We start from the raw sequence: 25,853 nt of genomic DNA on the forward strand, positions 1-25,853 counted from the left end.
TCAAACTGCATGAGATGCTTGTGCCTTTTAAATGAAGTGTGAATATTTTCGAGAGTTAATGTTTGATTGTTAGCGCCGTGTGTGTGTCTGTGTGCACTCAAGCCTAGTGTCCCTCTGGGGCAAACAGTGTGTCATTTTTCATTTACTTCTGCTAATTAAACCACCTCGTGATGCGATTCTGAGAACATTTTAAAGGCAGGAAAATCATCAAGGCTTGTCCTTCAGTTATGATTCAAACACACACACACACACACACACACACACACTTGCCCACCTGCCTACAGCCAGGACTGTGACCTCCACACAGTTACTGTGCCGCAGCTCTGCTTTGCGGGCTGACGGCTTCCTCATTAGCGGCCATTTCTTCTGGTTGCAGCGGGTGCAGATGTTCTTGTTGCCTCCCAGGCCCCCGATGGTGTGCAGGTGGTTACAGGTGTGCTTGGCTGCTCCCGGGGGCGCCCCCGGCGATACAGGTGTCATTGGAGGAGTGGGAGTGCCGGGGGAGGTGGGGGTGAGCGGAGGACTTGAAGATAAAGGAGGAGAAATGTGTGATCCTCGCAGCTCTTTCTTCAGATTGCCACTTTTTAAAAGCCTTCATGAATTAATTATACAATATTATTGTGAAATGAACTAAGAAATCTTTTATAGGTCAACAACTGTAAACATCCAAAATGTGAGGTAAGAGGAACAAACCCCAACACGAGCTAAAGGCTTCGGCCCGTTTTACCCAGAGCATTTAAGCTCGCTGGATTCTGCAGTGCTTCCCTTATCGCAGCCCGCCGCTGCAGAAATGACACATCAATATTTCATACTTCAAAACAATTACTGACAAGCTCTTTGAGAACAATCACCCTCAGTGATTATCTTTAAAGTAAAAATGGAAGCAGTTTACTGCGGCTGCAGGTGAAGTTTCAGACACACCATAAGTAAACAATTAGATAAGCCCACAAATAGAAGCAACGCAGACGCGAAGGGTGTCGCGTCACATGATGTTTGTCTCCAGCTTCCTCCTCTGAGAGTTTCTTCTTCATTCACTCCCCGTGTGTTCACACACACCACTTTGCATTTAATCATTAGTTATTATTAATCTCTGGCTCTCTTCCACGGTGTGACTTTTGTCCTCCCTCCCCTCACACCCAGCCCGTCGCCTCAGATAGCTGCTCCTCCCTGAGCCTGGTTCTGCTAGAGCTTTTAAAAGTAGTTTTTCCTTTCAACTGTCACCAAGTGCTGCTCAAAGGAGGCCATCTTTGTTGAGGGTTTTTTTTCTAATACTGTGGAGTCTTTACCAGTGCTGGAACAAAGTTACATATTTGAGTAATGCAGTATTGTAATGCGTTATCTTACTAAATTCAGTAATCATGCTACAGTTAAAATTACGTTGTGACCTGTATTACAAAGATTATCCGTGCCTGGCAAATAGAAAAGAAAAAAAACATGTGTACTTGCTACAATCAGCTGATTTCAGTTCGTGTGTGTCCAGGACAGGAACAGCTGCATTCCACTGCTTCAGCTCTTTGCAAGCCTCTGCACAGACAGCACGCTAACACTAAGCTAGCCAAGAACCCAGAGTGATGGTAAAGCCGAGCACATGCAGACCCCAGCCCAGCAGCCAGAGCCTGAACTTCAACAGGTAACAAAGGCAGTGATGAAGCTTAAAGCCTCAGCTTCTACCTCTTCATGTTTCTATAGTAGAATCAATCGTCATCTTTGCTTTGTGCTGATACCTGCGCTCATGGCTCTGGTAGCTATGATAGCTGGGATAGGCTTCAGCCCCTCCCCAGGACACTGATAAGGACAGCGGAAGAGAATAGATGGATAAAAAAGGGTCTTTAGAAGAGAGTTGTTATTGTTGATGTTGATACTGCACTATATAAATAAAATTAAATTAAATTTAATGAGCACTATGTACTTTTAAGCCTCAACAAATCTGGTTATTGGGACATTGAAAGCCTTTAATGCCTTTTAAAAATTATTCCAAGAAATGTGACAGCTCATAAACATATGCAGCCACTGCAGATGGAGTCATTGGCCAATAATAGGGTACAAAATGTGATTTTGGTCCACCGGAAGAACAAAAGACGTGATGTTGGAGATAAAGTGACGAGAACAGGAACTGCTGTGGAAAGATGATGAGAGGGACTAAAGGACGGTAGAGAGGTGGTGGAGGACTGATGGCAGGAGAACGGAAGTTAAGCACTGAAGCTGGAGAGGCAGATAGTGAGCTCTGGCGACACTACAGTCAGTCACTCTCCTCCTTGAAGCCTTTTCTCCATCCCTCTCTCCTGCTTCCTCCCTCTCTCCTTCCCCAAGTATCCAATAAATTACCCCCACCGATATCCTTTCTTCCCCTCCTATTCTGCCATCTCTAAGTGATCCACTGGCAGGCTGCCCATCCTGGCTGAGAGCGCGCGAGAGAGAAAGACAGATGTGGGACATAACAGCAGGAGAAATTACCACAGAGAGCCATCTGAACAAAATGAAAAAGCGAAAGGCAAACTAGGGGTGGAAATATGTGAAGGAAAACATTTGAAGAGAGAACTGAAGAAGTGAGACACATGAAAGTGACGCTGGGGATTGTGTGTGAATTCACAGTTTTCTAGTTTTTTTCCCTTTTATGTATTTATATGTTTGTTACAGGACACTCGGTGTGACACAGCAGAATACCTCAGTACCTAATCCTTGGCAGATGCAACACGGCTACCATTTATCCACACTGTTTTCTCCCAACAAAAGAAAACACCTTTCCTCTCTTATCTCCTTTCCGCCCAGCACAATATGAAGCGGAGAGAGAAAGATGACAGCAGGAGAGAGAGAGATACAGAGAGGGGGGAAACATACTCCACTAACTCGATTTACTTAGACTCCTACTGTCACAAGCATCTCCTCCTCTAATCCATCTATCTGCCCAACTCCTTCTCCCCCTGTATTAGAGGCAAAGCACCACTACACTTGTTAATGTGCACTCCTCTGCTCATGGCTCTGTATGGACGGAGGTGGGACGGTGAGCGGTGTTTCCCCTGCACTGATTTTCTCTGTTGGAGGTATGATTGCTCCAAGGAGTAAAGACATTAAGTTACAGGCTTGCATGCGACCTCACCAAAATACATCTGCTAGATTATAGAGGAGTATTAGGCCAAAGCCCATCATCCTGTGTTTGCTGGTTGGGGGAGTCCAGTTGCAACGCTATCAGCAGGAGAGCTACTAGTGCTCTAGCCGTGGTTTGTTTCCCTGCTATCAGCAGCTTTTATTGCACTTAAAGCTACACAATAAGCTCGTATGAACCCCCAGTAATGTCTTTACGTCACCTCCACGCACCACCGTGTCATAGCTCTTTTACGGGTGGTGGGAGACACTCCATATGCATTCAGGCCATCGGGTTTTATACTACTGGGTGATCCTGCTTTAGCTGCTTTAGTTCATAGCTGCCCAGTTTTCACATGGTATGCTAGACATGTCATTTAATCTCAAGAGCAGCTATTAGAAATGATTTAATGTAATAATTCTTGTCACATACTGTATGTAGTGTGATTTCTAGCAGACCAACAGCTTCGTGTTTTGTTAGCCGCAACACACGTTTAACATGGAGACCTGCTATTCGATGAATAATGATAATCTTATGATAAAAAAAATGATGTAGCAGAAATATATCTTTTACCACCATCTACATTGTGAAAGTGAGTGATGAATACACAACAGTATTCTTTCCACATTTACTGGTCAAAACATCTTAGGAAAAACATTTTGAATGTTATTTGAGGCAGCTCAGATCAAATGGCTAAACAAGTTTTGACTGCCGATTCTTTAGATATAGCTTTTATGCTGTGGTGACCTTCAAAAGTAAAGTTAATTCAAATAGTCCAAAATGACCACCAAATAAGGAACTTCAGGTATTTCATAGCACTGCTAAGTGGCAAGCCTCAAAGGACTTTAGCTAGCCAACTTAAGATAACTTAAGCTAGTTAGCATTATGTTATATAAGTTTCTTTGTATTTTCAACTGACCCTAAAACAACTTAAAGGTTTTTAAAACGGGAACTAGATTTCTTCGTTAGCGACATCAAGATAAAGCTAATACCAAACAAAAGTTTAAATCAGATTGGAGTTTGCTTGGCAGCCTGATTTACACACAAGGGGAACCACAAACAAAGGTAACATCACATTTCAGATTAGAATGGCCCTTTACTATCATTGTACATGTGCAACAAAATCTAATATTTATTCTATTCTATTTTCAAACTACTTTTTATAGAAAAGACATTTATGATGATCAGTTTAGTTGTCATAAAACTGTTTTAATAATGCTACATATTACACATTTTTTTAACTGTATAAATTACAAAAGTTATACAGCCAATATGCTAATAACTCAGTTTAACAGATTAGACACTATATATATTAAATACCTTCTAAGGTTTACTAACTTCAAAAGTTACTCTCACTTATTTTGTCAGTTAATTTAATTTAGTTCAATACCATTTTATTTATATAAAGTCAATTCACATCAATAAACACATCAAGATGCTTTGTATTGCTTAGTCAAGTCCCTTCGATACCAGAGAGAAAATCCCAACAATCCCTTTTGGCCAAGCACTTGGTGACAGTGGGGAAGAAGAACTTACCTTTAAGAGGAAGAAACTTCCAGCAGACCCAGGCTAAGAGCGAGGCAGCCATCTGCTAAGGCCAAGTTTTTGTTAACCAACAGTTAACTGTGGATTTGATCTATAAATGTCTATAGTTCGATATTTGACCAGTTCAAAGTCTATAGTGAACATTATTCTTCTAACAAGTGATAAGTGACTCGACTGACTAACCATCCAAAGCCTCAGCTGTTCTTAAGCCTCCAGCATTTCTTATATTGTCACTCTGTTTAATTACTTGATTTTACAGCCAAGAATCTTATGAGGAAATATGTCAGCAGCTCCAGTTGCTATGTTTTAATAATCCCACAATACAGTGAAGTGGCGCACAGTGGCTTTTTGGGAATGGTCCCCAGCTACGTGTCCCCAATCGGACCCTGCCAATGTGGATAGGATCAGGAGGAAACTGTGGCCTCATTGCCTTGACTCTTCTTGTCCTGCTCTGCATGCTCTCAGTTCAGACACACTCAGACACATAGAGTCTCAAGGAGGCTTATGGTGCCACCTGGTGGTCAAACCAGTTAGTACACAGAGTCTTTGCCCAATTAATTTAAGATGAGCCCAACAAAGACAGAAAGCCTTTTTAATAACAGATGGACTTGTTCTTCACAGCGTGAGATCACACTTACCCATCCGAATCAATGCTGTTTTCATGAATCATGGCATTTAGGGCATCAGAGTTTGCTAAAGAGGGAGAGAGAGAGAGAGAAAGTTATACGCTTATAAAGACGGGGGAAAAAAAAGGGAGAGAGACGGAGGGAGATAAAAGTCGTGTTGGGAATTAGTGAGGAGTACGCTCCAGTGACTTCAAAAGCAGAGCGCTTATTGAAAGATGGCTCGAGCAGATTAACTCTTTAACACAGCGAAACGGCACATCACATGCAATCACTGAACACATAACAACTGTACACAGAAGACCTCGGCTGGGTGGGAGGAATCTGCCAGACCGTGAAAACTTTTGTCTGGAGCAAAGTTGCTTCAGAGTGTGACTCGGAAAAGTTTCAAACTTCCACATAACCGTCGAGAATGCAGCCTTCGGAGGTAAAGTTTGAAAAATTCTCACAGTGCGCACGATCAACAGCGCCCGACCTCTGCTTGCAGACAAAGTAGCTCAGGCGTAGATTTACATAATTTGTTCCCAGAGACACATTTCCCCAAGGCCAGGCCTCGATGCATTCACTGACTTCACTAACAGCCCGCTGTGTACACAGATAAAGAAATCTGTGCAGAGTTTGTGACAAATGAGCTGCACACACACAAACAAACACAGATGACTCATGTAGGTGGACGTAGGAGTTTCATGTTAAGATTTCACATCAGCGTTCACAAACGTCTGCCTCAAACTTCCTCCTCGTGTCATGAAGGAAGCCTCGGTGAACGGATGTTAATTTTAGTGCAAAAACATTATCTACTTGTTTTTGCCAGAAGAAGGCCCTAGCATGAGTAGTGGTCAGAAGAAAGAAAATGAAAATGTTGGCATATTGTTGGTTCATGCACAGCTCTCTTAATTTCAGTCCTTCCTTTTCTTTTTCAGTCATTCTGTTGTAGATTTGCTACTGTGGGATCATAGTGCATGACCAGTTTGAGCCAAGCTTTAGCTGTCAGACAGACGGCCTCGCATTAGAATAATTTGGTATTCAGAGGAGTTCTTGGTCGACTCAGTGGCTGCCAGGTGTCCGGGTCCTGTGGCTGCAAAACAAGCCCAAATCATCACCCCTGCTCCACCGTGCTTCACAGCTGGTATGAGGTGTTTGTGGTGATATGGTCGATTTGGTTTCCTCCAAACATAGCGCTAGCTAGGTCTTGTGGTTTTTTTAAGATGCAACTTTACAAAGTTAAACATTGTTGTCATGTGCTTTTTAGAAAGAAGAGGGTTTCCCCTGGCAACCTGTTCCGTTTTTCTATTGTAACTAATTGTAATTGTGTTGTCATGAACTTTAACATTTAACATGCCAACTGAGGCCTGTAGAGTCACAGATACAGCTTCTGGGTTTTTGTTTCTCTGAGGGTCTGACCTCAGACTGAATGACTGACAGCTGAATGTTTTCCATTTGTTAATAATCTTTGATGGATATCAAATTGTTTGGAAATGCCCTCATAACCCTTCTCAGACGGATGGACAGGAACAGTTGCTTCTTTAAAATCGTCATCCTTCCTCCTTGCTACTGTGCTAACAAATAGTTAAACACACCTGATGTGCTCCAGAGCAGCAAACTATCAAAACCTCTGCTTTTATAGAGGCGCTCACACTTGCTGATGGTAAATTAATCATGTGTATTTGACTAGCAGCAGTTGGCTAACCTCTAAACTCGTGGAAGTAGTGAACTGTGTACTGCTCCTGAATTTTTAGCTTAATTTTTGCTAACTAAATAATGACACCCACTCTGGAAACCAGGTGAAACTAACCTGGAAAAAGGGGTCACTATGTCATCACTTTAGAAACGGATAATGTTCCTTTAAGTCTTTTACAAAGTAAACTTTTGGATGAAAAAAGGATAATTTTGAGGAAATTATTTTTTTTGTAACCCTTTACAAAACATTCCCTGAAGATCATTTTGAAGATTTCAACTTCAAGGCAACTTTCCCTGAAAGACTTTCTGAAATATTCCTAGAACATAATCTTGAGGTTAAAAACATGCAGTTATGTGCCTAAATGTGAGGTAACGTATGTGACACTGCCGAAGCAAACTGCAGTAAACATTTCAGCAACTCTTTAGCTTTCAAACTCTCAAACATCTTCTTCTCTTCTTTACTTGTCTTAATAGTGTAGCTGAGTGGTTCTTAAACTGTGGAGTGGGACCCACTACTGGGTGTGGAAAACCAGGTGGAAAATATAAAGTGAAATTAACTTCAAATAATGAAGAACTTTACTTTTAAATGATATCTGACCAACAATACCAATAAAAATGAGTAAAGTTTTTCCACACTGTACATGTTCAAGTACTTCCCACTGGTTGCAAACATGGTAGTGACTTTTCCTTTGTTTGATCAGTAGAGGGCAGTGTTTTCCTTTGTCTGATCAGCCATCAGAGCGGTGCACGCTATAGCATTCAATTCCTCCTCTCTTTATTTAGACTGAAACGGCTGTTGCTGCAAAAATGTTGAGTGGACACAACAACTTCCTGTTTTCATTAGAGAGAGAGGGGGAAAAAAACAGCTACAGAGATTTCTTTTTTAAATCTTAACCATCGGCCAAGTTTCCATCAGTTGAGCAATGTTGAAGGGTGAGAGAAGGTGTAGTAAAACAGATATTTATAAATAGAGAGCACAATGACGTGCTGACTCCACAGCAGACTGACAGCGTGGAGGCGAGTCACGATAATCAGAATCCTACGAGCATGACTGCTTCATAAAACAGCCGTGAATCAGCTCAGAGCAAACGTACAGCTCAGGACAATGATGGCCAGTCACCAACATGGGACGATACAGCCTTTGTGTATCACAGGATTGGGTCAAAGTGCAATATTGAATTACACTTAAAGAATCAATAGTGACATGGCACATTTTCAACTCTTATATGATATAACTTCTTATAGATGGGTGCTATACGGCAGCAGTTCCCAACCTTTGCTGCACCATGGACCGGTTTAATGTCAGACAATATTTTCACAGGCCTTTAAGGTGTCGCGGATAAATCCAGCAAATTAAAATGATACGACCAAGACAAAAACTGTGGTATTTTGTAAATATAATAATAAACGTCATTTCACTGTGTAACTTTATTAACAGTGTCCTCCAACAACATTGAGAGTAACATCCTCCTCTCTGCCCCTTAATGCTCTCTGGTCGCTATGGTAACGTGTAAATATTTCTTTAAAATAAGACACACAGCTACAATTCGGGAAAAGACCCAGGGAAACCGAGTTAACAATAAAAACCCTGAAAACCATAAATTTCACGCCTCAACTCTCGAGACTCACGGACTGGTACCGGTCTGTGGCCCGGGGATTAGTAAACAACCGGGCATAAAACCAATAAAACAGAAATATTTTACAAGCCTGTCAAAAACTTCTTTAAAACAAAAAATCATATTACAGTGGAACCCCGACTTACGAAATTAATTCGTTCCCGAGGGTCTTTCGTAAGTCGAAGCACCCATCGCCCGTTTTGACTGAGGCGATGCTGAACGATGGGCTATAGGTTAGTTGCTAGCTAGAACAACAATACGTAGTCTAAGTGGAACAGCGAAGCGCAAGTACTGAAGCCAAGGGGTTGTCACATGATTCGGAAGGCATTGTGGGCATTGTAGGCTCAGCCAATCAGAGCCAGCAGATTTTGTTACGCGGGCATTTTGCTGTAACACGGGCAAAAATGTTGCCGCTCAGTGCCTTCGTAACTTGAATTTTTCGTGAAACGGGGTATTCGTAAGTCGGCGTTCCACTGTATTATTATTATTCATTAGGCAAATATGCATTTTATACCAAATTTGAGCCGGCACACTGGAATTCTTGTCAGTAATTAATTAAGCACAACATTAAACCAGTAAGACTAATTTTTCGTGTTCGAGAATTCAAGTAAATAATTGTCTCAGTTATGGTGGCGTTCTGATAAATGTGTCCTGCTACCAGTACGTTTGGACAGTGGTGTGAGGTAACAGTGTTGGTGGAAAGTTTGAGCAGCGCTGTCAAAGACCGAGTCCTCTGTCTGCCCTCAACCCTCCAAACACCGGGGTGAACAGCTACTTTTCCAGCCTCTTAGACTACACACAGCGTCCTAACAGCTGGTGCAGAACGCTGCTAACTTTTACTGTATAATCTTCAAAGTATAACCGTCTCTTTCTTCTCTTTCCTCAGTATAATTCTCTGCCTTAGCATTTAAAAGCCTGTTTTGACTCTTAGCTTGTACAGACATATATCCTGAACTCAGACCGGGCTCCGCAAAAAGACTTGAATAAATCCTTTTGTCCTCCTCCGCTGCAAGAGGTAGTGCCACTTCTGTGTTAAACACCTAATTCTTAAAATGCTGATCAGAGCTAACGGCAAATAAATGTCTCAGCCGGTCTGTTTGTAGCATGAGAGGAAAAAAAAATAGAAAACCTATGAAGTAAATATTTCGTTTGAAAAGTTCCAGATTAAAAATGACCTAAAACTGAACTTTAGACTGAGTCATCTGCATTTTTTCAACTTTTTAAAAAGACCATATCGTGAAAAAAAACCCAAACAACCCCAAAACACTTTTGTTCCTTTGCCCTGTGGTGCTAGTTGCCATCCATAGATCGGTGTGAGATGCCAAGTTTTGGAGCCATCAGCTGTCTTCTCTTGAACATAATGGAACTAAATGACACATTTCTTGCAGCAATGTCTCCTTGCAGAAGCCATGACCTCGTTACTAAATATATAGGAACTGCTGTCTTTCACCAGTCATGTCACTGTGCACAAGAAAGCGTCCATCTACCTGTGAAACGAGGCTCAAGCTGTGACAGGATGGAAACACTGCTCAGTCCAAAAAAAGGAAAATAATGCTATCGCTACCTTGTGCATTTCTTTTTTCCTGAGTAACGGGCTCGTGACTTCTTGAAGAGATGCTGTTTTCTTGAGCACAACAACGCAAAGTGCTCCTGCAATTTAGTTTCATTTTATTCACAAGCAGGCAAACATCTACAGCCAGTATTTACAAAACCGGAGCAACTCAAAACTAAATAATCAAGATGGATAAACTGCTCTGCAGGCCAGTGGAAAAAAAATGTGCATATTTGACTTTGGTGGGGGTGAACAAGTGGAACAGGGCGTCTTCTATTACACGAAAGCATCCTCTCTTAAGGAGCCAAGTCACAGACAGCTGTTACCCTTCTTTAAATTCAACATCGCTTCACAGTTATGGGAAGTTTATTGGTGCTGTGGAAAACAATCCACACTGTCAGTAAAGACCTACGATGCCACAAATCAAGCTGGTTTATGTTTCGCACAATACTGCCATCGATCCTCGTCTCTGCTGCTGCCGCGTTTGAACGCGGCTCAACAAAGGATTACAAAGGATAACACGCTACAAAGCGTTTGCAGTGATTTATCATGAATTTAGCTTCCTGCAAAGGGAAGGAACGGGATGAAATCGCAGATGAAACACTCGTGTGACTTGTACTCGAAAGCGTGAAAACACCTACGTCATAACAAATGGTCTCAGATTCTTCTGCCGTTGTCCTGAATGTGAACTTCCACTAAAAGCTTCATTTCTGAGCCAGACTCGTCTGAGAAAACACGCACGGCTCAGAGTCCACAACTGACTTCCTTCCCGAGTAGCGTGTGACAATGTACCAAACAATAATGCCAGCTGTAATCGCTTCAGGGAAGGAGGACAAACAGGGGCCATTTCCCCAAAGTCACAGGTTCACACCTTCAACCAGAAATGACAGGTGCTCTTATGCAAAAAACAAACACAAAGCCTTGAATACATACCTTCATTTTTCATGATGTAGTGGACAATCTGTCCAACCGTGTCATTGTAGTCACTGAAGGTGTCATTGAGCTCTGGAAAAACACACACACACGAATAGAAACATCAGTATTATTAAGCACTGAGCTGAAGGATCGCCCGCTACAGAAACATGATACATGTTGAAAGAAAGTCAGCCTCACACAACTATGCCAGGCACTGAGGGGCAAACAACTGCAGATTTCCACTGTTTAGTTTTCTACATCAGTGAAAACGGAAAAAATCTCCAAAGTGAAAATCCTAATCTTAATCAGACACCTAAATCACCCTCACCCAGAATTTTAACAAAGGCAACGTGGCTGAAGCTAAAGCTATCCAGAGCTCAGAGCTAGCCACAAGCAGCCTCGGTATGAGCAAACGATCAAAGCAGTTTTAAGGAAAATTATGGAGACGAGCAGAAAAGAGAAACTGGTCCGTGTAAGTGAGTAGTGACAGCTGGGGCAGGCGGCATCCTTGAGTTGGATCAGAGGATAAAAAATAGATGGCGCTTCAGTAAATTTTCATATAAAAGCTGGTATTTAAATCGTGGGTAAGTAGTGGTCAGCAATAAACAAATCAAGGCGGGTAAAAGCACAGCACCAGTTCAGTCAGTGCAGTCTCCTGCTCATGCTGCACTGAACTAATTCCAGTCACTTTCTCCTTTACTTTACTGTACTATACACATTACACACTACAATGTTGTGTGTAGAGTATGCATAGAGAGAATTAGAAGCGCAGACTTTAGTAAAAATACTCTCCATGCATGTTCTTCTATTCTTGGCTTTACAGGATGGCACAGAGAGAAGTTAGTGGATTTCTATAACTTCTCAGGAATAAAGCTTTTCGTTTGTAAGAAGAAGAAGAAGAAGAAAAAAGAAGAAGAAAGTCTGCTTAAAGGGGAAGGTGGCCTTAAAGGAAAAGGAGCATTCAAAACAGCAAAGTAAAGCCGAGCTGATGCTAAAAGCCTCCGTACAGCTAAAGGGACGGGGAAAATTCACAGTGGATTTTTTGTGGCCCTTATACCGTATCGCACTTTGATCCATTGTTGACATCAGAAATATGTTTTAGCACAACTATAACGCTTCTGTGGCAGATGTTTATCGATCACACACAGAGCTAAAATGTTCCTTTTGAGTGATTATTGCCAGGAAGAATCAATGACTGTCCCTCGCTCACGCCGTCCCCGGACGTTACTTCCTGCCATTTCTCAAAAGGAAATTGTCGGATTTCTATAATATTGCAAATTCGTCGCAGTAATCATTCAACTATGCAGAACAAATCCACTGGTCAGCACACACCCCTGTGAGGCACTTCCTGGAGTTTCCTTTTGATTGCTTCCTCAGTTTTTCCTCGCTACTGATAAACGTCAATTGGAATCCTCTGGTATGCCGAGGCTGACTGCTGAGCAGGAAACCTGACACTGAGGAGGAAAAAAAGGGAACACTTGACTGACTGACCGAGCGAGGCCGCAACACAAAGCAGTGTTGTGTTTTTGTTCTAACGTACGATAGGGTAGGGCTTTTTGAAGAAACAAACACACACAAACAAATAGATGGCCGGGAAAAACCCTAATGCACTCATGACTATTGTGCTGCCAGCAGCAGGAGCTTGCACTTACTCAATGAGCGAAACCCGCTTCACGCCTGTACTTTCCAATACCAGCTCTTGACATAAGAAACTGAGTTGTAATTCACACAGTTAACTGGAAAGATTAATGGGAATGGTGGGGACATCATATGTAAGGGAAAACACGGGCGTGCGGTGCATTGCGTGATGGCAGGAAGTTGGACAGCGCAGCGTAAACAGCTTATTCGTTCCATAACATTTCTCATGCCTGCGACAGAGCCAGGGTGATTGCAGAGATTTCACATATGCGCTCAAGAATTACTAGAACGACAGACGAGCAGGCACGGCAGATGTAGAAGGAGGGAAACTGAGTGAAGTGCGCACACAAATCCCACAGTAATTACGTTCCACCTCACTGAACTCCACATGAATGGATGAAGGGAATGCTAAAAGTCTTCCTGGTTTCTGCTGGCCTGCTTCCAAATAAAATGACAGCCCTTCTAAAAATGCACCCCAACCTCCAAAAAAGCATTCCTAAGCTCACGTTTGTCTATTTCATCTTCTGAACGCATAAACACCGAATAACGTAAAGTTCAGTCTGTTTGTCTGTTATACAGGAAGAGCTTGAAATGCTATTGCTTTGAGATGCCATTCACGTCACACGCCACCGCCTGCGTCTACGTTAAGTAACACACACGAAGTAATTAGATTCAGGAATGTAGTCTAGGGTTGAAAGCACCAGAACGAAGGTGATTTCTGCCTTCTAGACGTCTTATTACCACATGACAGGCAAATCTAAAAGATCACATGGGCCGATGACTAATTTGGAAACTCGTGCAAAAAAAAAAATCCACTGCTGTGCGACAGCATCGCAGTGGATTTACTGAGACGTGGACAGGCGTGATCATAAATACTTTAAATCCTTTAGATGATGAAACAGTTAACGATAGTATTTATGACGAGCAATGCGTATTTACGCAGTGCCTCGAATCATGTGGACGTTGGATGAGTAAGGGATTTGAGGTAAACAATGCACACAATTGAGCCTCTCGGTTTACAGCTCTAATCGCGCTGCCAGCTCAACATGTCATGAGACCTGAATCACAGTCTCACGCTGGAAATGGAGCGTCAGCAGGGTCCAAAAAGATGACAAATGTTTAAAACAAAAGAAAGGGGAAATAGAGACAGTGGGTGAAAAGAACTGATTTCATTGTTTTCTCGGTTGTGCAGAGGCTAAGCTAAAGGACCGACAACACTGACACTGCCTGCAGGAGGCCGGGTACGCCTGGATCTGCATCATAGTCATGTTCTGCTACTGAAACTGTGAAGCCAGGTCCCAGTTTTGAATTTGGGAGACAGACACAATCTCTACATTTAAGATTAGGCTTGAAACTTTCTTCTTTGATAAAACTGACAGTCAGGGCTGAATCAGAAGCCTCCCTTTGTTATGCTGCAACAGGCTCAACCCGCTGCGGGACTTCACGTGACGCACTGAGCGGTACTCCTCCACTCACCTCTTCAAACTGCCCGCGTGTTTATGCATCGCTGCAACATATCATTACATTTTTGCCCTCTGTCTCCCTCAGTCTGGGTTTTGTCCCGTCTCCCTGCGCTCTCTTTTGTCTTCTCTTTCTTTTCCCCCTCCTTTCCCCCGCATCCGCCAAATGATCGAGGCCCTCGCTGAGACTGGTTTTGCTGGAGGTTTCTTCCTGTTAAAACTGGGTCAAAACTAAATTGAATCTGTAAGGCTTGTTTTAATTTAACCGGTCCTATCTTTGACAATGAACTGGTGTTACCTTGGCTTGCCTTATTTAAAGAAGAAAAAAAAGGCCCTTTTTTTACTGAGAAGACACATCAGCAACACAACGACACAATGTAACAATCGTCTTTGCCCTCCCTCACGTCCACTTGGATTAATATGAGCCTGGCTGTGGGATAATCTTTGGCTTGTATTGTATATAGGCGATGGATGATTTAAGCTTTAGACTCAATAAAAACATAAATCCAACGATACTGTCAAATTTCTCAGAACCTCCAATGACCTCCCAGAATCTCTGAAACCTTACCTCCGCCCAGCTCGGGATCTTTGACCTCTTCCTTACACTCCTCCTCGTCATCATGGTCTGTGGTGCACCGGTAGCCCTTCCTTTTCAGCACATGACAGATCACCACACCGAGCAGGCCCAGAAGGAAGAGAATAGGCACCAGCACAAAGGCGATGTAGTACGGATTGGTCCCGCCGCTCGTTCCAGCACTGTCACCAGCTAGAGGATGAGAAACAATTTAAATAAAAATTTATAAAAGAAAAAAAAAAAAAAGCAGTAATTCAATACATTTTTGTAAGGCGGCGCAGAAAAACAAAACCCATGTCCTCACAGCACCTTTCACTGCAACCTGATCTCTACAAAGGGTGTGAGGAGAACACATGAAGGGTGAGCCGAGCAGCTGATGGGATTCAAATGTTATCAGCTGCAACATGAATTTGACGCATTTACAACTTTGAGCACGCATTTAGGAAGCAGGCACAAACTTCAAAAACAAAAAAGCTGTGAAGAACACTGGGAATGTTTTCCAAGTTTTTAGTTTCTGTCTTCGACTGGTTTTTTTTCCCCTTTTATTGATTTATTTCTGAGTGAGGGAGGAGAGCAGGCACTCCTGTAAGCCAGCTTTACAAGGGTCCCATAAACTGTGATAGCAGTCAGTCACATGTTTTATTTAAGATGACTTTAATGCATGTTAAACATAACAGATGTAACCCAACCTGGGCGTAGCGGGCGGTTACATCATCAGACAGACGACAGCAGAAAGCAGACGCAAGGACCACAAACATCTCACCATTTTAGCTCAATCTGCCTCTGCTCCCACTCCTACCTGCCTACCCAGAGTCCAGATTATTGGATTGGGTACAACAAACATCTCCTGGGCTCCAAATCCTGTACTTTCAATTAAAACAACAAAAATATATTTTGAAGATAGAAAAAAATTCAGGAGGTCTTGCCACTGTCATCCAGGGATGTCAAACTCACTTTACATCATGGGCCACACACAGCCTACTTTGATCTCAACTGGGCCAAACCAGTTTACTACACATTCAAACCCTGAGACGTCTCCATATCAGAAAAAAAGAAGTGCACTTTCAACAGAATGTCTCCGTTTTTCTACATGACAAAGAAATATTGCTGCAGTAAATCAAGGAAACCTGTCAGCAGGCCTTACAATTTAAATGTAAGGAATACATGTGCAAGAAATAAATGTGCAAAATTTAAGAAGATGCGCTGGTAGCTCGATGCCCAGATTTTCAAGTAATTATAATACAGAAAGTTTTTGTTCTTCACAAAAAAAAATAAAAATGTCCTTTTTCCCAAAACTGTGGACTTATTGTAAAAAACAAACATTTCTAAAGTAGATTGTGAAAAACGGGCACCTATCTGTCATTTAGTTGTGTATCCATTACTTAATTACTTTGTTAAAAGACACAGAGATACCACATTTCCTCAAACAGTAACATTTACCTTAGTGGTGGTAGGCCTGTACTTGAAGCAGGTAAACAGTGTTAATGTTTACCTGATCCAAGTAAGTTTTTACTGCAGTATTCACATGATAGCAAGTGATGACTCTTCCACCGAATGAACTTATAAGCTCACCCAACCCATATGGAAAAGAAATAGTAAAAACTTATATGTGATTACTCATGAAAGTGGCCACTTTCTCATTACTTTCATACATTGTTTTAGTAAGTATCCAAAACATACAAGTTTCATTATATAATTTTTCAAGGGATCTTATATCTGTTTTCACTCTTATTTGCTTTTCATACAAGTTTCACACAAGACAGATACAAACTTTATAAGATTTATATATATATCTTTTCCTTATGTGAAAGCTCATGGGGAAAAAAATTGCTTAAAAGTCATAATTCATTGTATTTACGCTGCACGGTCAACAGAGGACTGCTTGCACTAATCTGTGACAGCAGGGATGCTCATCAAACCAGCCACCCACTGCACCCATGGTGTCACCGCTAATTATGATAAATAAAACACACCATGAGTAAAATAACTTTTAAGCTGACTTCCATTGTATTGTACTTGCAACAGCAAGTCCCTTCAATTCAACTCAACTCAGCTTATATAGCACCAGTTTACAACAGCAGTCACCTCAAGGTTTTTATTATATCGTAAAGGTAAAGACGCTACAATAATAGAAACACTGGCGGTCACATCACCCCCTATGAGCAAGCAGGAAGAAACCTCCGGCAAAACTAGGCTCAGGAAGGGACAGCCATCTGCCACAACCGGTTGGGGTTGATGGGAGGGGGAAGCGAGCACAGAGAAGAACAGGACAAAAGACACACTATGCGTGACAGAGCCACAGTTGAGTAATGAATAACTGCAATACTGGTGTTTAATACAACAGAGAGTGAAAAAGAAATGCTCACTGCATCATGGGGCAACCCCAGCAACCTAGGCCTATTACAGTAAAGTAATATCACTACCTTAACTACTCCACTCCCCATTTTAAGCCATTGGAGGAAATATGAAGTGTCAATAATGCTACTGATGCCAATATTTTCAGAACACAACTTTTGTAAAACTGTAAAATGACTAAAACTGTAAATGTTTGAATGTAAAAACACAAACAAAAAAAAGCGTAAGTGTGAATAAATCAGATGATACTATGAAATATTACATTTTGAACCAAACATCTCGATCAGGTCAAAGTTCAAAGGTGAGGTACCACATGACGCATTCCAGCTCTACAAACAAGAGAGCTTTTGTCTGCTCAGGTCTGTGTGTGCACAGCACAAAGAGACTCGGGGTGGGTCTGATAGAGAGACGCAGACAGAGAGGGCAGCACGACAGCTAATCTGCACGAACTATAGAACAGCACCACGCGCGGAGACATGCATCTAAATACTAGCTTATGTGCACCCGATGCATAAACACATTAGTGCTCCTCCATTGTCCCAGTTCCCTGGTGCCCAAGCCTGAACACACTGATCATTGTCTGCTGACTGACCAGCCTGTTACCAAAAGTTGCATGTCTATGAGCTTGCAATAACAGTGACAACCACACTGTTGGAACAGCACGGTCCTGTGCGCCTCTAAAATGACTCAGAAGTAATCACGGGCCAATTAGATGACTGTTTTAAAATAAAATAAGACTGGAGACTAGCAAATGGCTTGAACGGGGTCACTGAGGAGTTTCTGAATTGGAGCCAGACATCTTTTCTGTAACCACAGCTGGTGCTGTGGTGGAGCTCCTATAAAAGAGAGAGAACTACAAACTAAAGCTAGAGACATGAGCACTTCACAGAAGTGGATTAACAAAATGAATTTAAACGGCAACAACAGCGGGGCGGCGGTTACATTAGTTTCCAGCTACAACTTCTAAGAAACATTTGGACTTTTTGGATTTTCTGTTGAACGAAGAGGTCGTTTTCTTTTCGTTCTTGATTAAAGTTGCAGTTTTGTGAGGTTTTTTTGTTTTTTTTTAAATTTACTGATAAAATATCAGCAGTGATAACCATTTCCAAGAAACCAAGCTGATATCTAAAAGTTTCTCCTTTTATCCAACCGGCTGTGCCGATCAAAACATATTCAATTTTCATGATTAATGGTGCAGATGTGGAGGACAACGAGAGACCAAGAACAGGCCATTAAATTGGGGTCATTTGTACAAAAGAGCAGCACGCTGGCTGTCGCTGCATTCTTTGAGCCCTGCTATCACATGGGCTGATTTTTAGTTTCATTTTAGTTTTTCGTTTTAACGTCAAACTCTACGAGTCACTTCTTGGCAACTGGGCATTAAAAAGTGTAAGCTAGGGAATCGGAGACGGCTGCAAGATTTAAAGCACTCAGCTACATTCAGTTAGTAATCTGACCCTTTGTGTGCAACACCATCACACGGGTGGAAACGTGCATGTCATCTGATCGCTGACCCTTGTTCGGCTTGTGAACATCCACTAAAACAGGTGGATCCATGACAGACTTTAAAGTAGTGCTGTAATTACAGCCACCTTGGAAGTCTATGGAGCACACTCTGCTGATAGAGATAACTCTATTGTATGTAATATTGTAGCATTAATTAATAGCAAGACTTTGTTGAACAGCCTAAGAGACACGTGGATCATTACAGGAAGAAATGATTGAAGTTAGTTAAGAAAGCTCCCTAGGAGAGAAAGAGTCTAAAGAGACATTTAATGATGTCTTTTTGAGTTCTTCAGCTTTGTTGTTAAGCAGCAGGGACTAAACCTTGAGGAAAAACCGTGTCTATGAAGCACTCAGAGTATCCCAGACTTTATGCTGACGTGTTAGTTTAATTTTTAAACTTTACCAACCCTGCTATCGCAGCTCCTGCCGAGTCACTTTTGTCTTGCCTTTTATTGATGCTCACCTCTTCCTCAATTTTCCAGCTGTTTTCGTGTCTCATCAGTGTGCTGCACTCTTAATTTTCTCTGCTCCTTCCACCTGTTCACTCTCCTGTCCTGATTGCAAACACAATGCAATCAGCATGCACCAATCAAACTCTATCCAAATCTCCCATTTCTGATGTCATGATTGGGTTTTTAACAAGTATTTACTTTATATATTGACTCAACCAAGAACTCAAACACCTCAACAAATATCAGATTGCGAAAAAGCACATTATTAAAGCACTTTTCATGCCATTTATGGATATTCACACTATTGGATGCCAGCTACAGGGAAATATTTACGGCAGGCGACCACATGCAATAATCAGCCTTCTGTTGCTATTTATTCCTGTGGATTCGGTGCCCTTTCAGTCTAATGACGTTTACTCCACATCGCTTCCTCTTTGCACTTTGTCTACGTTTGATGATTCATTGTATTCAAAAGTCCACAGGATTTCGTGAAAACACAATGAGTAAGGAGCACAACGTTGTACATTAACCTTTAAATATCCTCTCTTTCAATGGGGGAAATTCCACAGATTGCACTCAAATTGATTCATTTGGTTTTCCTAAATAGTCTCATACGTTTATTGGAGTAAATAAAAATGTCAACAATATTATGGATACAATAGGAAAATGCACCATATGTAATGATTCCTCACTAGGTTTCGGTCCTGAGTTACTGACATGCATGGACATAATCGCCCGAGACCATAAACATGGTTACTTACTCTTTTTCTTTGGACATTGGCTGCATTTTCAGTCCATCATCCATCATTTTAAGAGGAACGCTTGTTTATTAAACCACTTAACACTGACCTGTAAATCATTCAAGTATTAAAAGGTCACCTTAACTCAACAGATGACTCAGTGTTGTGTCTACACATAAGAGACAACTTAGCAAAGAACCAATTTTTTATAATATATATCTGTGCGATTTCACCAAAATCTCATATCCCGGTATAAGACATTTATCGTTTATCGACAGCCTTCGTCGCCTGGCTGTGACGTAATCGGCCTTCAAATGCCGCCTCCGGAGGATGCAGCCGACGTTTTGGGACTGTCACAAACAAGTGGACAGCGGAGCCATGCGATGGTGTTACCGTCGTTGTGGCTAACGACAACACGTGAAAACAGGCTCTTGTCCGTCCATAGTGTGGTTATATTAAATATAAGAGAAAGAGAGAACTTTAAGAAATTAATATAGCCACTGCAGTGATCATCAAAACGATGAAAAAAAATATTGCTGTAAACGGTTTATTTTACGACACCACGAAACAAACGATAGTGTAAAATGAAATGATAGACGTTTTTATATCGTCATCCGATATATATTGTTTTGCCCGAGATTCACAGAATTTACAGAAAAATATTACATTTTTGTGATTTATATCGTTGTCAGGACGATAAATGTCTTATGTGGATATGAGATTTTGGTCATATCGCACAGCCCTACCATGTATGTTTGTACAAGTTTTAACAAATGTGGAAACTATTTCCCATTTTCCCAGCAAAATAAAGAAAGAGCACAGTACTGCTACTGTTCAGGAAATTAAAGAGACAGAACTTTATGTATCCCTCGGATAAGTTACGGGAAATAGGTTTTCAACTGAATGCGATGCAGTTCTGTTCACTGTGGCTTCTCATTTCCACATACTCAGGAAAATGCATGACTGTCCACACAGGAAGTGACGAGCTGCGATGTGGCAACCAGACAGCGACAGATGATAATGAAATTTAGCAACTTGCATTGATGAACTTCAACAATGTAAAGCAGCCAGGTAGAGTCAAGCTTTAAGGTGAGCTGCGGACGCGGTTAACAATTTGAGCCGCTTAGTCTGAACTTTTAAAAAGTTTAACCAGTTCCCAATGTTTAACACACAAAAAATGCATTTGTTGTTCCTCACCTAACTCCTTGACACCAAAGTGTTTAAAAAAAAGAAGCTTCTAGCTGACCAAAAGTCACTCTTTCCAACATCTTGGCTCAAGCTTACCCAGCTGGATTGAAGGATGCTCTTCGTTGACATGTGAAGAGACGATAAATACACTGGAGGGTTGCCTCAATGTCCCTGAGCCACTCTTTCACAATTTAAGCCTGATGAATCCCGGCAATTACATCTTGGAATAATATGGCTGACGGAAAAACTTGGTCATTCAGTATATTCAGGCAGTCAGCTGACCACATTTTTCAAGCACACAACAACATAACATTACCCAAACTTAGACCTCCAAACCAGTGGAAGGGTTTAAGTATTTGCTTAGTTAAATCCAGGTGGTGACATTTGTGTGTGTGTGTGTGTGTGTGGGGGGGGGTAATCTTCTCTGATGTACGTGGCTAGAGACCAGCTATGTATGTAGTACAACTTATAAGTCACTTTTAACTTGAAAGATCACTAGGAGGTCGTTTAAACTCTGTGGCTGACAGCGAGAAGAGCCCCCTCGTCAGGACAACACTCAACTCTCAGGTGTACTCAACACTGTACACCTGCACCTAGAGGGTAAAGGTCACACGTTTGAGTTTGCCAGTGTTCACATTTTAGCCCGAGAAGACCAACGGTGTGAAAGAGGAGTAAAGAAGGCAATCTATGTCCTCCTACAGTGCAGCGTTGAGGCTCCTTCCCAGGCCCTTCAACCCTCACTAACACTTTACTTCAGGTGACCTCAATAGGTCACGTGATAGGGTGGAGCAAGGTGTCACAATGGTTTCACTCCAAACCTCTGGTGGTGATTACCCACGCTTTTGTTTGCACACCCTGTCTCATGTGAGGACACAAATGATTAATTAAATCAAGTTCAGTTAAAGAAAAAAAAAAGAAATAAAGAAACCTCTTGGGTGAGAGGTGAAACATCTTCAAAAACCTAAAAAAAAGTCCAGTTTCATTTTTTACTTCTAGCTTTTGTGACAAACTTTTCTTTTCTTTGAATCGCTTTGGGGGAGTTTGCTCGACTAAACTGGGAACCACTCTCAGACTCACACACCAGTGACTGCCTGAGTATCCAGCTGAAACTGGAGTGAGTTTACATTCTGCCTGGTAATTAGGAAAGGATTACTGCACACTCACACATAAACAAACACATGTGATACGAGTGTTTTCCTGTCTCCAAACTAAGGGACTGGATGAGTGGGTCTAATTGAATGAGCGTTGGCCTTCTTCAAGCCACAGACCTCTCATGGAAAGATGGAAATAGTCCCCACTTTTTAAAGGTTATGAAGACATCGGCTGGAACTAAATGAGCGAGACTGACACTACAGTACTCTGTCGTTCAACAGGCATCGCAATAATCACTGCTTATAAGTTATTTATCTCCATCGATCCTCATATAAAAACAGAATACTATCAGAGTCAGCATAATGAAATGCACAGATCAGATTGTGAAGACATAAAGTGACAAAAACAAAAACCCAAGCTCATTATCGGTCTAAGGAAATGCCTCAGAAGCTGTTGCAGTCAAACAGTCAATATTTTAAAGATTATACATAAAGGTTTATGTAAGACAGATCAGCTGTTTTCTTCCTACTCACATCTAGTCTCTGACACTGTAAATAAGGAGCTTCATGGTTGTACACAGTGTTGGAGGATAGTGAACAGCACATCTGATTTGTATCAGGGTTTTGTGCCGTTTTGTGTGTTTTCATCTAACGTCAAAAACTATAAATGATGTGGAACAAAAAGAATAAAAACTGTCTACTGTAACTGAACCCTCCTTGTGGCTGTGACTGCAAGCCCGAACAAAGCTTCAATCAGGCGGTCAGCGCCACACTTATGTAAGGCAACTTCAGAGGGGTGAAGTCAGCAAGCATATAACAACAGAGATCCATTTTAAAAGCACAGATTATTGGTACATGCTAACAAATTCGGATAAAGTTCAGAGAAGCAGCTGCACATTGATCTAGGGGCAACCTACTAACTAAGCACTCCTGCTTGCTGCAAAGCTCCCACCTGGACTTTCTGGTCTTTCTGGAAGGCGTGGTAACCATCTCAGTCATGGGCACAAACCCAAACACTGAAATTTCCCACAGGTAGAAGGGTATTTATCAATCTATTTTTTTTTTTATTTTGTTTAATGAACTATTACCAATTTTTCTAAACAGCTTTGGTTAACCAAATGAGATGTCTTCCTATGTTGCCCAATATTACGGGTAGAGATGGGAACTGAGAACCAGTTCTTACAGAGAGCCAATTTCTATCTACTTAGTACTTTTAATTCTTATTCTTATTTTTATATCTATTTAAGCGTTTATGACAGTACGTTTGCACTAAGCACCACAGCAATTTCCTAATGTTGTAAACCTGCTCAACATTTGGCAATAAAACCCTTTCTGATTCTGATTCCAGTAGCTCAGTTCCTTGGAATTGTAAGTTTGCCTGCCTATTGATTCGAGGAAAATCGGGGCACAGTCTGCAGCGTGCATATGGACATTTATATTTTGTTGCATAAAAGGAGGACAGAGTAATTGTATAGTGCAAACATCTAAGACAGAAACAGCTGCATTATGCTGTTAATACAAAATCAGCTCTTTGCAAGCACCTTGCACAGATAGCATGCTAATGCTAAGCTAGCCAAAAACCCAGAGCGAAAGTCGAGTAAAAGCCGACCGCTGCCCAGCAGCCAGACCATGAACTTCAACAGGTAACAAACTGATGAGCAGTCAGGCATCTATTTCTACCCGTCTATGTTTCTAAGGTAGAATCACCATGGAGATCACTTTGAAGTCTCTGTGCTCGTTTTCATTTTTCCTTTTTGTTGTCGGCTTTGTGCTCATACCTAAGTACTAAGAGAAAGAGTGTGTCCTCGTTAGCATAGGGATTTATGTTAGTGGTAATTGTGCATAATGCTTTTCAGGTTATTTTATGGCGAAACATGAAAGTAATCTAAGGAGTAATACATTTATAGACTTTGTCCTGGGAGAAATTAAGTAAGGTACTGCGCTATTTTTTAAAAAGAAAAAGCATTTTGTGTAGTAATGACTCCAACACTGATCACAACACAGAGGGGAAATATTGCCAACATGCACAAACATTTTACTACGTGCAAATTATTTAAGCGAATGTAATGTCTTTATATGCTGCTTAGAAACTCTGAAAGCACCCATCCCTTTTGCAGCAATGATTTATATTTGCCCCGAATATTTTTGTTTTTACAGAAAATAATCCAACAATAATTGCTTCGGTTTATTTAGATGTGACGGCGTCGCACTGATGGCAGTTCAGTGTTGATCTCAGCCCTCAAACATCCAGGGTGAGCCTGGCTCTGCTTTTGAGCTTTTAAAGCAACCTTCACACATTTAGGCACAGACATTCTGACATAAAATTAAACTTGATGCACTTTTGCAGAAGCAGCTGACATTTATGGTTAATATTTCTTAATCTGCTGATTATTACAGTAAACCACAAAACTCGTGCTTTTCTGTTTTATACCAGAAGAAGAAATAAATAAACATTTTCTCACGGGAAGCAGTAAAGCGTGATCTGACATTGTGAAACCGTTATTAACATAGCTTGAAGAGTCCTTATCTGATGAGCAAATATTCAACTGCACACTCAGTTTAATCTTACAGGTTATTCAGTCAGCTTTGAGTTTTGTGATGGAAAATCTGCAGCAGGACAAACAGTGAGTACATTTAAATGGTAAATGTATAGCGCTTTACTTGGTCCTAAGGACTCCAAAGCTTTACACTATGCACAATCATCCACACATTCACACACTGGTGATGGCAAGCTACATTGTAGCCACAGCCGCCCTGGGGCGCACTGACAGAGGCTGCCGGATACTGGCGCCACCGGGCCCTCTGACCACCACCAGTAGGCAGCGGGTGAAGTGTCTTGCCCAAGGACCGAGACTGTCGGAGCCGGGGCTCGAACCGGCAACCTTCCAATTACAAGACGAACTCTTGAGCCACGATCGCCCCCTTACATCTTGAAAGAGCTATTATATTAAAAAGCAGAATAGTCAAGTAATACAAAGAGTTAACTTAACATAACACGTTAACTTTGCAAGCGCCGTAATGATGCCGAAATACCACAAACCTGCAAAAACATATTTCAATCGCTCAAACCCAAAGTTTAACAGTCTTTCTGTGACAATGGGACAGCATGTAAGTCATTATAACTAAATAAAGCTTAATAAGGTGTGTCTGATTATTCAAAAGCAATAGTTTTCCCAAAGCCTCTAACGAGACTCTACTAGCTTTTCCTTTTCCTCTGCCCTGCAGCGCATCTGATGTAGGTGCGCAATATCCTCCTGAAACTTTACACGCGGGCTTAACAAGTTCGTTTTCCAGGAAGGCTGACATCAATGTCACGACATGGAAAACTACAGAGGTCTTTTCGCAATATATGTACCATATACCATGAACTGCAGCGGTGAAACACGGTTTCATCCCCACACAAGTTATAGAAAGCTCAGAAACCAACCGTCAGAAGCGGTCGTGTTGCTCATCGCTGGGCTGATATCCAGCAGGCTGGTGTCGGTGTCGATGTTCTAGGCAGCCGCTGACGGTCAGCACTACGGAGCGATTACACTGATCAAAATAAAGCGGAGAGTTGCAGCGAATATCAACGTGTTTCCTGATTCTCAGAGAGCGGATACGCCCTGTAGTGTCCCCGACAGAGAGTCGAGCTGGAGCGAGAGCACTCACTCACCGACACTTCCGCGTTCGTTGCCGCCTTAAGCGATGCCGTGCCTGATTGCACATTTTTTAAAATGCCGATACCAACAACTACTGATATTTGTAACCTTTATAGCTTATATAGAGAGAGCAGTGTGTCATGATTTATGAGATGAATCATCATCAGTTTGCAAGCTTTAAACACACTTAGTGACCAC

The 25,853-nt window shown here is 41.7% G+C and overlaps 1 protein-coding gene across 1 annotated transcript; it reads right to left on the reverse strand.

Moving 5' to 3' along the window:
* Positions 1-217: 217 nt before the first annotated feature.
* Positions 218-25,702, reverse strand: rell1 (RELT like 1). The gene is made up of 5 exons (XM_005751803.1): positions 25,442-25,702; positions 14,677-14,874; positions 11,029-11,100; positions 5,266-5,320; positions 218-523 (listed from the first exon to the last, which is right to left on the reverse strand). The coding sequence occupies exons 1-5, from the start codon at positions 25,464-25,466 to the stop codon at positions 226-228; spliced, it is 648 nt and encodes a 215-aa protein (XP_005751860.1). The 5' UTR covers positions 25,467-25,702; the 3' UTR covers positions 218-225.
* Between the last annotated feature and the right edge of the window lie 151 nt (positions 25,703-25,853).

This window comes from Pundamilia nyererei, unplaced genomic scaffold (genome assembly GCF_000239375.1).
Source record: "Pundamilia nyererei isolate P.nyererei 1_Seehausen unplaced genomic scaffold, PunNye1.0 scaffold00327, whole genome shotgun sequence".
Classification (NCBI taxonomy): domain Eukaryota; kingdom Metazoa; phylum Chordata; class Actinopteri; order Cichliformes; family Cichlidae; genus Pundamilia; species Pundamilia nyererei.

What these genes read in the sequence shown, in the direction of transcription:
- rell1 (XM_005751803.1), bottom strand. Translation starts at nt 25,466, where the DNA reads ATGAGCAACACGACCGCTTCTGACG. An exon ending in CAACACGACCGCTTCTGACG is followed by an intron (nt 14,875 to 25,441) that starts GTTGGTTTCTGA and finishes CTCATCCTCTAG; the next exon opens with CTGGTGACAGTGCTGGAACG. An exon ending in AACAGCATTGATTCGGATGG is followed by an intron (nt 524 to 5,265) that starts GTAAGTGTGATC and finishes TTTATCTTCAAG; the next exon opens with TCCTCCGCTCACCCCCACCT.